This window comes from Cydia fagiglandana, chromosome 2, assembly GCF_963556715.1.
Source record: "Cydia fagiglandana chromosome 2, ilCydFagi1.1, whole genome shotgun sequence".
Taxonomy (NCBI): domain Eukaryota; kingdom Metazoa; phylum Arthropoda; class Insecta; order Lepidoptera; family Tortricidae; genus Cydia; species Cydia fagiglandana.
In genome coordinates, this window is record NC_085933.1 from 1,357,761 (window position 1) to 1,370,805 (window position 13,045).

General features: G+C 40.0%; 1 protein-coding gene across 1 annotated transcript; it reads left to right on the forward strand.

Annotated features, from left to right (window-relative positions):
- Positions 1 to 789: 789 nt before the first annotated feature.
- LOC134673383 (heterogeneous nuclear ribonucleoprotein F-like) lies at positions 790 to 12,073 on the forward strand. The gene is made up of 8 exons (XM_063531357.1): positions 790 to 1,045; positions 1,551 to 1,679; positions 1,988 to 2,152; positions 3,255 to 3,393; positions 6,449 to 6,612; positions 7,137 to 7,267; positions 8,686 to 8,793; positions 10,089 to 12,073. The coding sequence occupies exons 1-8, from the start codon at positions 928 to 930 to the stop codon at positions 10,200 to 10,202; spliced, it is 1,068 nt and encodes a 355-aa protein (XP_063387427.1). The 5' UTR covers positions 790 to 927; the 3' UTR covers positions 10,203 to 12,073.
- Positions 12,074 to 13,045: the final 972 nt, after the last annotated feature.

The window sequence follows — 13,045 nt, forward strand, 5'->3', positions numbered from 1 at the left end:
GGCCGGATACCGGATATTCGGCCAGTGTCCAGGCCGGATATCCGGTATTCGGTATCCGGCCAAACAACTATCCGTTGCATCTCTAGTCGAAAGATGACGTTGGGCCTGAGGGTGATGCCTGTGAAGCCTAGGCCCTGATGACACTTGCAAGAGTCGTTTTCCGCTTCACGAAATATCAGAACATCGCTTACAGTATTTGAACTGTAAATATCAAACATTGACCATTTTTAGCAATTCAAACCAAAATATTTTTTACATGTCAAATATTGTTAACAGTGTTCTGATATTTCATAAAAAGGAAAACGACGCTTGCTAGAGCTCGCCGATATCGGATCATTCGGTACGGATCCGAGATTAGATCCGTTTTCAACTTTCGCAAGTGTGGATTTAAAGCCTCCTCCACACTCGTGCGCGAATCGCGGCGCGAAGCCGCGAACGCAAGTGTGGCGTCGATTTTCGCAGACAGCGAAATCGACTCCACACTCGCGTTCGCGGCTTCACGCGCGATTCACGCGCATATTCTGGAGGGGGCTTAATAACCGCTTTATTTAGGCTTGACACCGACAAAACAATAATATCGATATCCACCATTTATCGTCAAATGCTCCACACTATTGAAATGACGTTCTCGTTTAAGTAGCTAACACACTATCGCACCGCACCAAGGTCATTGAGGGACGCACCCATAAGTAAGAGGGAGAAAGAGATATCGCTTTCTTCCTCTTACTTATGGGTGCGTCCCTCAATGACCTTGGTGCGGTGCGATAGTGTGTTAGCTACCTTACGCATGCGTGCTGTGATGTGATGGCCGACGACGCCAAAATTTTCTAAAATTAAATATCATTGGCGGCTTGAGCACCGATCGCGTACTTGAGTATTGCTTTTCGTGCATAATATTGAACTGTTGGTGTAGTTTTAGTGTCGAAAATGTTGGGGTCTGGCGACGGCGGCAACATTGTGAAGCTGAGAGGCTTGCCTTTCTCCACGACCGTTGAAGACGTCCTCGACTTTCTCAGCGGCGTCAACGTACTGAACGGAAAGGATGGTGAGGGCCTACATATTTGTATTTTAATGTACTGTAAAAAGAAACAACCGGTCTATTTATTCTCTTTTATAATTATTTTTTAACTATTCTTTTTACTGCCAGAAACAATGACGCCGGTGACTTGTGGAAAGTGCGCATAACTTGGTTTTTATACTTTATATGCATTTATTTTAATTTCGATTTTGAGAACCGCCGCATTGTCAATGATCCTTATACAACTTGTAAAAATAGCTTTGAAGGGCAGACGTGTGGACTTGTGTGTCACGTAGGCTGATCTGGTCTAATACAGCTGTTGGAATAACTTTTAAGATTGTTGAATGTATCAGTCAGCGAGTTGTATTAAAATGTCAGGAAGAGCCCTAGAGCTTTCTGCTTACTTGTCATTCAAAAGAAACATTAATGAACATGCAGAGAAATTTCTGTAATATACCAATACTATCTGTATCTGTACTATACTATCTGTATCATGCTGTATCATTATTCAATGATTGAATTTTGTTGCCAGGTGTGCATCTCACTGAAGTGCGGCCTGGCAGGCCCTCGGGAGAGTGCTTTGTTGAAGTCGAGACTCCAGAGGATGTTGATGAAGCCTTGAAAAAGGACAAGGAGAATATGGGGAAGAGATACATTGAAGGTAATTTTGGTGATCTTATTATCTTGTACTGCTGTTAAAAATAAGGTTTTAACCTCCTTAAACTACATTACAATGTACATAATCATGCAATCTAATTTAAATCTTACATGAACCAAATAAAGTAGCATTTGTTCTGTTGCATTGCTTTTTAAAACAAACGAAATTCGTTCCAATTTACTTAATAGAATAAAGTTCAAATTAAAAATATGAAAACTTTATATGCTGGGTCTTACGAGGTTAATTAAGGCAGTCCATTTGTTTATAACCTTTTTGAATTGTAGTAAAAATAAACGAATTATCTGTTTCAGTTTTCTCCACTGACCGCCAAGACATGGAATGGGCTCTGAACGCCATGCGCCAAAGCGAAAACGGCTTTGGCAGTCTCCCCCACGTGACCGATGATATGGGCATCGTCAAGCTCCGAGGCCTGCCGTTTGGCTGCTCAAAGGAAGAAATTGTCCAGTTCTTCGATGGTAAGTTTTTTGTGAAGACTTGCGGTTATATTGGATTTTTTTGGGGAAACTCCTGTAACATAGGGGTGAAAAGGTTTATACACAACTCGAGTACATTCCACTTGGAGATACCACTTAACTGAGACTTTTGGTGAAGTTACAGTAACATATTTGTCTGAATATTTTCCTGGATTTTACAGGGCCACCAAAAATCATGTCTCAGTTCACTGGTAAGCATATCCTTGAACAATACCACACTACAATTAGAACAGTTATAATTTGTATTTGTCTGTGTCAAAGACTAAAAGAACAATTGTTCCAACATTCGAAATTGTTATATTGTTATATGCAACAAGACGCTAAAATGTGCCGCCACGTCTAAATTCGATGGGGCGTACAATATATGCTATACTACATTATGCGCGTTTCCGTTACTTAAAAAAGAACCAGCTTGCTGTTATAATTTGTATCAATCTTTTCAAAAGAACTAGAGGCTCTTCGCATAATTCGCGTTACATTAGCCCAAAGCTCGCGTGAGTACCCTTTGATCCGAACTTTACTAAAAGCTTACACACACACTAATTACAAACCTTTTCACCCCTTCATCGAAAACAGCATCAACACTTTTATAAGTTACAACGATGAACGCATGTCATAATTTATTTCAAACAAAAAAGAAATAAGGCTCACATTTTTTGGAAACATAATCGTTCGGTCAAAAATGTTTAATGATTACTGTACTATTTTATGACACAATAATATACAGTATTCTAATCGCCTCATCAAGAGGTCACACCTTGTCAAAGATACATGAATTTTTGTCATGACCAAGTAATTAGTACAGCAAAAAGTTACACATAGTTTTTCTTTCTTGTTTCACAAGATTTTACGGGAGGGTGCGAAAACACAGTTTTGCCGTTCCGGGAGGCTATCGCGAACATCGAGAATCGAGTTCATCTATCTTGACACAGAGGCAAAGACGGACTTTCGATTCTCGACGTTTAGGGTACCAAAGCGCTTTAGTAGTAATGCGAGTCGAAGTCATTTCCAATCTGAGACAACCATCGATGTAACTTACACTAGTGACTCCATGATATAATCTGATTACACACTGTGGGCTCAGGGTTGAACGTCGCTACTGACGGGGTGCATTTGCTATCGGACGCCACGGGTCGAGCCTCTGGAGAGGCCTTCGTACACTTCTCAGACAAGGAGAGCGCGGATCAGGCGCTGTCGAGGGACAGGGAGAAAATAGGACACAGGTGGGGGGAATGTTGTTTATTGCTGTCGGGTTTGGGCCGTGAGGGGGGTGGTGAGAGGGGGGATTAAAAAAAAACATCCAGATATGTGGCATGGCCAAGTTCAAAAGAAAAGCTGAGCGATATTAGCAGTGCAAGGTGATGGCAATTTTAGTAAGCTGTCAATATGTTTCTGGCTTTGCCAGTTATGTTTTTAAATGTAAAAAATCTACATAGAAAAGTGGAGGGAGAAAAAACACTTGATGGCTTGATTCCACATTTTTGCTAAATGCATGCCAAGTTGTGAAACTTTTATCAAATAAGTGTACCGAACCACAAATATAAATTATTTACTTATAACTGTGACATCAGACATGAAACGTAATAAAATATTAACTATGTCACACAATTTAAAGATAATGTTTGTCTTGTATATTTGGAAAGCATATCAATATTATTATGTTTAAAAAAATTGGCATGAATACAGTCTGCCTTTGCCAAATGGAAGTCTATTGAACCTATATTTATAACAACAGATAAAACGATATTATTTCGAGAGGTGGGCTCAAAAATATACTGTATCAAAAAGTAAAGTTTTTTAAGGGGTAGGCTTAGGTTTTAGATAATGCCATCCCCCAATTACGAGCAAAACCAAACCACGACTACAGTATTGGTGTAGTGGGTTATTCTTGGGACCCTCTTACTTTTGGACCCTTGCTTTACAGAACTTGTTTGTTTTATGTTTATAATACTACATCACACAAAAAGAGCTACAGAAATGGGGCGTAATTATGTTTCAAATGACGCAACTTTAATTATTATTCTTTAAAGCAAGGTGGCCTACACATTGGAGTTAAATTAGTTAATTTATGGGATGTATTATTGCATAAAAAGTTGGTTTAAATTACTGCACTCGTAATGCTGCCTATGGAAGTTATGCGGTGATTTTGTTAGTTTCATTTGTAACGTTTTTATAAGCCTAAAGAAAAGACAATAAATTTTTGTTTGCTTGGTTTGTAACTTCATAATATCCAACAATGAATGTTTATGATCGTGGTTGTTTATATTATGTTATATAACACATTAAACTCTCACGTTTTGTACACATATTTAATTACACAAACGGCTTTACCGCGATATGATTTCATTGTTTTTACCTTAAATTCCGACGTTTCAGCTGAGTTATATTATGTTGTTACATGATACTAAACTTATTGTAAGTGATGGGGAAGTAATAGTAATTTAAATATAGATCTATATTGACAAGAAAGATCTATAATTTTGCACAATAACATGACATAATGTTTATTTTCTAAATACGCAGTCGTGAGCGGCAAATTTGCAATTTAATATTTTTTGTCCCTGAGTCACTATGATTAGCAAAATCACCGTAATGTCTCACTGCTACGTCTCCATGCTGGTACTGTCAGCTGCAGAGTTATCTGACCCTCCATGTAAGTCAACTTCTATGCAGGAGGGCCTAAAACCGCATTTTATAGAGCTTCAAGTTTATAAAACAGTGTTTCACCACTTGTAAAATTGTAACTTTGTAAAATGCGCCGCAGAAACTGCAGCTGACTTGTACGCAGACGCCGTATACAAGGCAGCATTACAGTGCACCAGTGATTGGTTGTTGAGTTGTCGAAGGTTGGGCGAGCGAGGGACGGGAGCGGGGCGGCGGCGGGCGGAGAGGGGAAGAGGAACGAGCGGGATTATTAGTCTGTGGTATTGGGTGAAAACGGTTGTCTATGACAGCGTTTAGTTTTAAATAAAGGGCGATACTCACAGTCTATCCTGATGTAATGTCGTTCGGGTATAGGACATGTCAGAAGAGCGCGAAAAGCGAGTAGTTATGAGCGTGTTCCTTTACGGTTGAGTTGAAAAAAATACTATCAATATAAACAATCTTCGATCAACGACGAATGTGGGCTTCTTTTTACTGACTTCAAGAGTTCGAAAGGGGGTTTATAATTTTTTTAGTTTGTGTGTTCCCGGCCCAAAGACCATAACATGATGACATACAGTTTTATGAAGTCTGTTCTTATTTTGATAAAGCTTTTGTCCCACCGGAATCTTTGCTGCATACTAGTATGTTTAATACGCGAGAAAATAGTCGATCGCTAGTAGCTTTCTCGCCTCCGGAATGACATCTGCTTGAGTGACTTCATATTTAATTTGTCATTCTAACATATAGCTATAATATAACCTTTACTTGCACATACATCAGGTACGACTGTGAGAGACACCGCAGTTAAAATACGATTTGCATTGTATAAAGGGAAGTATAATTATAGTTCATTGCATTGTATAAACTTAATGTAGTGATAAACATGTGAAATGATCAGACGGCACGAGTTTTGAGAGGTATCCTTGAAGACAAATTGTCTTGTAGATTTGAGCTTATAAAACGGTATTTACGGATGAATTTTTCAGGCTTTTGGTAGTACACATACATATGGAAAAAGTATACTTAGATAAAATTATATTATATACAGTTTATCCTTGATAGAAATTCACTCGTAATCTCACTTTTTTTGAGTGAGTTTTGTTTTGTTTCAAAGGTGCAATATGGAATTTATACACCCATCATTCACGTCTACGTGTATTCATAACATTGTTGTGTGCGTCGCCTATCCTTACTGTATGATATGATACCTATTTCTAGGTATATCACTACGGGTCGGGTTTTAGGATTATCAGACCATGATCCTTCATTTAAAAAAGTCTTCAAGGGTGCTGTGCAAAGCTCATGATAATTACGATATGATTGTAATAAATGAATATTGTAATATGAACGAAACGAAATATTCTCTTGCGTTACGCGAGCCAAAGACACAACTGGTAATTCGCAATAACAGAAGTACTGTGTTGTTTTTTGTATAAAGTTTATCTTTTTCTTTTAAACATGTAAATTGAAATATGTCTGAAATTGTCCATTACTTTAGCTAAGGTTTTGAATATAAAAAAAAAACAGGCCAAATTCAGCGAATCGGCACTTCAACTTTTCTGGTGTAGGCTCGCGTATCGAAGAGTCGTCATACAGACACGAACAACCAGTAACCCGACCCTTCCTCCACAGATACATAGAGGTGTTCTTGAGCTCGGCGGACGAGGTGCGCGCGTACGGCGCGCGCATGGAGGGCGGGGGCTTCCGCTCGGCGCGCGGCTACCGGCCGGCGCCCTACGACCGCAACGACCGCTTCCAGGCCCGCCCGGCGCGCGGCCGAGGCGGCTACAACAGAGGCAAGTTCGCGCTTCTGTGCTGACCTTGTCCGGATACTCCGGATACCACGATTTACGAGATACTAGAGCTACGTAAGCTCGCGCGTAAATTGCGCTATCTGGGCAGACTCTAACGACTCGACTGACTCCGATTTCGCATGAGAAACCTGGGCAAACTCGGCTCCTTGTATTATTTTTAATTTTTAGTATTCATTGTTGAAATGGTAATTTAAAATCACCAAACCCCCTTATCAATGTTATAAGTAATTAAAAGTTTCTCCCGTAAAGCATCTCAACTTCACCTTTTGTGCTCAACTCGGCGCTATGCGCAACCCTGAGCGACACCTACCGACTAGCAATGGCGACTACATTAGTGACTTCCGAGCGTCAACGTTTAGTTAACTTTATAGCTGCTACTCGACGCAACGTTGACGGCAAATGCGCAGCGATACCACCTTCCATACAATATCGCTGACTAGACGCACATGCTAGGTGTGGGTCTCTGAAGAGTAAAATTGAATAACGATTGCTTCCATTTTTCGCAGGTGACAACTTCTCCGGCGGCTTTGGCGGTCGCGGCGGGTTCCGACGAGGCGGCGGCGGCGGCGGTGGCGGCGGACACTGCGTGCACATGAGAGGGCTGCCTTTCAAGGCGTCGCCACAAGATGTCGCCTACGTAAGTACACCATGTCACCTCCATACATCCCTGTTCCACTGAGTTTTTATGAGAGATGCCTTTTAAGGCGTCACCATCAGATGTCTACGTAACTAAATACATGTTAGGATAACTTCTCGAGCGGTTTAGGCGGGCGTAGGCGTAGCGGGTTCCGGCGCGGAGGCGGCGATTTTGAACTTCCCCACACGTACAAAGCGTTAAAAAACCGTTACAACGCAACGGAAAAGAAAATAATACTCTGAACAGTATCAATCCTAAATTCAAGTAGAAACTGGTAAACTGGTAAATTGTTGTAGGTAGGGAATGCAATCCCGCATGAGAAACTCAATCCCGGTATTCCGCGGGATTGCCATTTTAAGTCCCGCGGGATCCCGGTATTTGCGGGATCCCGCAAATTAGTATACAATTTTACGAATTAGTACTAAATTTGAAGGTTGAAAACAAAAAGTAAACTAAAATTAGAAATAGTACATTTTGTATTAAAAGAATACGGTATAATGACAGTAATCAAGAATTTAAGAACGTGTGTAAAGGCATAATTAACGCGATTTCGTAAGTCCTGTACCACTCGTGGCACATACAATGTTTTTCATCACACCTGTGAGGAAAAAAGAGGGAAAACAATAAAAAAAATGCCTAATTTCGGACGTACCTACATAACAAAATTCCCTGGGTACAAATTTAAGATTTAATGTACCGCGTCGCCTACGTAACATAACACCTTTTACGAGCAAGTGTGATGAAATAAATAGACAAATTCGGGCAAAATGCTCTTCCATGTCATTACCCCTTTCCACCATAGATGCATTTAGGCTCCGTGAAGAATTTTCGCCAGTAGGCACGTGCCCGAGCCTGTGTTCCTTGTAGTAACACGTAAGAACCACGTCGCTCTTCGATCCCGCAAATCCCGCGGGATCCCGCTTAATTTACGAGCGGGATTAATCCCGCAAATTGCATGCGGGATCCCGGTATTTCGGGATCCTGGTATCCCGGTATTGCATTCCCTAGTTGTAGGTGTTGGTGGTATTTTAGCTTTGTGCGTATGAAAACTGTCGCTGAATCTATGAATAAAAGCCTGATTTAGACGACGCGCTAATTCGCGTGCGATTTTATTTACATTGAGGACTATTGGTTACATCCTATTCAACCGACCAATCAAATACCGCAATGTAATGAAACTAGCATGCGAGTTCTTGCACCGTCTATGAGCCTTCACTTCAAAATTTAACATCAAATTGACCTTACCGCTGTCACAGATATAAAAGGAGAACAAATTAAACACCATTTGTCGCATCCATCATGACTGATGATCGTGGTTGCTGGGTTGTGTTCGGGCACGAACACTCTCGCCATCGATTCCGGTCCATCGCTTTCCTCACCACCTCGTAGAATTTCTGAGATGGTATTTCTGCTTACAGTTCTTCAAACCCATCCGGCCAATGAACATCAACATACTGTACGACAACAGCGGGCGGCCTTCGGGAGAAGCTGACGTCGAATTCGAGTGCCACGAGGACGCCATGCGGGTTGGTGTCACTTAATTTTTATTGCAAACTGATTTCGTAGTAATATTGGTAATAAGTGTCTTTAACCTCACTCTGGTCTTTGATAAGCAGTGATCGGGGATTTGGTTGCCACTAGCGGTAAATAATGTTTTTTTTCTTATGAAAAGTTTTTAGGAGGTAATTGTATTTCAAAAATATAGCGTTTTTAGGGTTCCGTACCCAAAGGGTAAAACGGGACCCTATTACTAAGACTTCGCTGTCCGTCCGTCCGTCTGTCCGTCTGTCTGTCACCAGGCTGTATCTCACGAACCGTGATAGCTAGACAGTTGAAATTTTCACAGATGATGTATTTCTGTTGCCGCTATAACAACAAATACTAAAAACAGAATAAAATAAAGATTTAAGTGGGGCTCCCATACAGCAAACGTGATTTTTGACCAAAGTTAAGCAACGTCGGGCGTGGTCAGTACTTGGATGGGTGACCGTTTTCTTTTTGCATTTTTTTCCGTTTTTTTTTTGCTTTATGGTACGGAACCCTTCGTGCGCGAGTCCGACTCGCACTTGCCCGGTTTTTGTGAAAAATTCAATCCATATTGCGGGATTACTCCCGTATCCATACAAAAAATTCTACTGATCCCACGGCGTTGCAACCTAATCCCCGATCACTGGTGATAAGGATTCAACAGAATTTTTAGTCTTTTAGCATTAAAAAAAAAAAACATTTTTTTCTGCTGTATACAGCACAACCGAGGTTGTATTTAAATCTCTTGTAATACAAAATTATTTGTATGGACTAGAAAAAGGTAGGCAGTTTATCTCGTGCGCGCGATTTTGTCGTTGCGTTCTCGAACCGAAGCCGAATGATTCTCTTTTCAAATAATATTATTTTATTAATCAAATTTCCTTTTTTAGGGTTCCGTACCCAAAGGGTAAAACGGGACCCTATTACTAAGACTTCGCTGTCCGTCCGTCCGTCCGTCCGTCCGTCTGTCACCAGGCTGTATCTCACGAACCGTGATAGCTAGACAGTTGAAATTTTCACAGATGATGTATTTCTGTTGCCGCTATTACAACAAATACTAAAAACAGAATAAAATAAAGATTTAAATGGGGCTCCCATACAACAAGCGTGATTTTTGACCAAAGATAAGCAACGTCGGGAGTGGTCAGTACTTGGATGGGTGACCGTTATTTTTTTGCTTTTTTTTTGTTTTGTTTTTTTGCATTATGGTACGGAACCCTTCGTGCGCGAGTCCGACTCGCACTTGCCCGGTTTTTTTCTTGTACTTGAAATATGTAATTTTTTAATCTTGCAGGCCATGCGTCGCGACAAAAACAACATGGACCACCGTTACATCGAACTGTTCCTAAAATCAGCGCCAGGGGGAGGAGGTGGCGGCTTCAAGGCCAACCGTAACTTCAGAAATTGAACCCAATTGCCACACACTAAGGTCTATATTGCCACATACGCCAACACACAAACGTAAAAAGACCACCGGTAAACGTAACTTTAGATACTGAACTCTATTGCCACCCACTACGGTTTATATTGCCACATACAATACACCGACAGGCAAATGTACAAGGCTCGAATGGAGTGAACGAAACTCATTGTATAAGTGACACCTGTATCGGTATACAGTCAGCGCAACCATTTTATTGGTTAATGTGATACACACAGATGTTTTCATTCACTCATTCATTCTATTTGAGCCAGCTCTTATGAATAGACCTGTCGTATATCGAACTACCCCTGATGGCTCGAAGCCAAACGCAACTTCAGAAATTTAATCCTATTGCCACGCACTAAAGTTTATATTTCAATACTAAGTGCTACTTTAGAAATGAAGTTATATTATTACGGAACACGGTCTATATCATTCTCGAATTTTAATTTGATTTAAATCTAAATAAAAAAATTAAAATAGATATATGTTAAATACAGTTACAATAAATGTATTGGTAGAATAAAATTATCGAAAAATCTATTTCTCAGGCAGTTCCAGTACGTATAAATGGATTACACTCAAAATTAATGAAAACTGGTCACTGATTATGATAGACTAGCCCGAGGTATACATTTTTCAAGTTCATTTAAAAATGATACGAATATTGACTATCAAACAGAACATAACACAAGGAAATAGCAATGAACGGCAATGTATGAAGTTTGCTACATTCAACTATAGTTTTAGAAAGCAATTTAGACTAAATGTTACATAAGTACATAAAATAATAATAACCCTTCCAAAATGAACTATATTTTTTACCGGTCAAGGTCAGATTTCTTAAGATATTTTTAGTTAGATACTGATTTCTTACTCATTTTGTATGTAATTGCCACGAGTGGCTCCTTCCACGGCAGATGAGCTGTCAAAATAGCTGGGCCCGATTTTATAAATCAAATTACAATTTCTCAAGTCTGTACTGGCAACACCGGTCAAAAGGCCTTTTGTACGCCACAGACGGCAATTGACGTCAACGCATAATCGTGACAACGATGCCAAAGGCGGCATTTGACGACGATCGTTTTTTGATGGAAATCTACTGAAAAACACCCCACTTTTAGGTTGGCATTAATTTATTCACAAAACTAAATTTTACCCCCGCGACGTCAGGGGCACGGCAAATGGATGCGCCGTTTGGCGTTCAAAAGGTTAATGTTGCCAATTTACACATGTTAAATTGTAATTTAGACTATAAAACGGGGTCCTGGTGTGATGGAATTTTCCAATGAACATATAATAAGTAATATAATAGGTACGTTTTGTACGGAAATTCTATAAGATTTTTACCCTATTTTTTATTGTTATTGAACGCAAACCGAGGAATACTAAAATATGCTACCTTAAAACTACCCAACTGTAATCAGTACAACCCCATCATCATCATCATCATGTCATGTGATGGTGTAGTGTACCGGGCACGGGCCCCGCGTTCCCTTACGGTAAAGACGGTACTGGACGTAAGCGCCAACCGCCATAAGGTACCTTTGCTCATGGACCGTCACATTTTCTCTTATAACTGCGACATTCGAATATTAGTCACTCCTGAAGTTAGTTTTGGGCAGTTGGATAGTTTTACGGTATCGTTCGTGCAGCGCCACCTACATAAGCTGTCATATTTGCAGCTACAGTATTTAGCAACCTGACTTGACTTCAATAAATGTAACAAGAAGACTAGTTTATATGATTTATAGTCGTAAAAAGTATTTCTGCGAATTTTTCATCACACCCGATTTAAGTATTTTATGTCATCTAGCTTTAATTCTAATTTTATATTACATATGATTTATAAATAATACGGACTTTCATTTGGGTAACTTGTTATCCATACATTTTCCTATCTAATTATGTATACATATAAAATAATCGCGTTAGCCTAAACCAGCGGTCGGCAACCTTTTAGCAGCCAAGGGCCACATAGCAGTTAACGAAGTGGACGCGGGCCGCACTTTGTTAATATTTATGAAATAGTGAATAGAATCAGGCGTTACTTTGCGGAAATCCATATTAATTTAAACTAAAATATTACTTTGCAAATCCGCGAAAAGATAACATGCTAGTCAATCAGTGCTAACCCGTTATACTTACTTGCGTATTTTTACATGCAATTAATATTCCCACCCTCCCACCGCAAAAATAAATACGCAAATAAATATAACAAACCACCACCAAAAGAATAATACTCGACATGTGTTTCGCCTCTCTACGAGGCATCCTCAGAAGTTGTTGACGGTCTGACGCCCGGCAACGGAATGTAAAAATACGCAAGTAAGTATAACGGGTTAGCACTGATTGACTAGCACGTTATCTTTTCGCGGATTAGCAAAGTAATATTTTAGTTTTAATTAATATTTATGACTGTATCAGACATTGTCACTTGTCAATATTACATATAAAATAGGGAGACTCGCGGGTCGCAAGTGAGAAGTTCGCGTGCCGCTGGTTGCCGACCGCTGGCCTAAACTCCGAGCCTAAACTACAGAAAGGCATTGAAATTAGAAAAACATTTTAAGTATAGAAAAACAGTTAAAAAAGGCTGATATATTCACTAACCCGGAGTTAACCGATTAAACCTGGTTTTACCATGGTTACCAGTACAATTTGACACTGGGTTATGGTGCAAGCGACGCTTAGGGGGTGAAAGTGTGGTTGAATGAATTACTGCGATTTCATATGTCCGGATGTTTTCTGTGTGTCGCATTTGGCCATTTATATTTTAAGTTGTAGGTACAGTCAAGGAATTTAAATTCCGACCCATTTCGTACTTT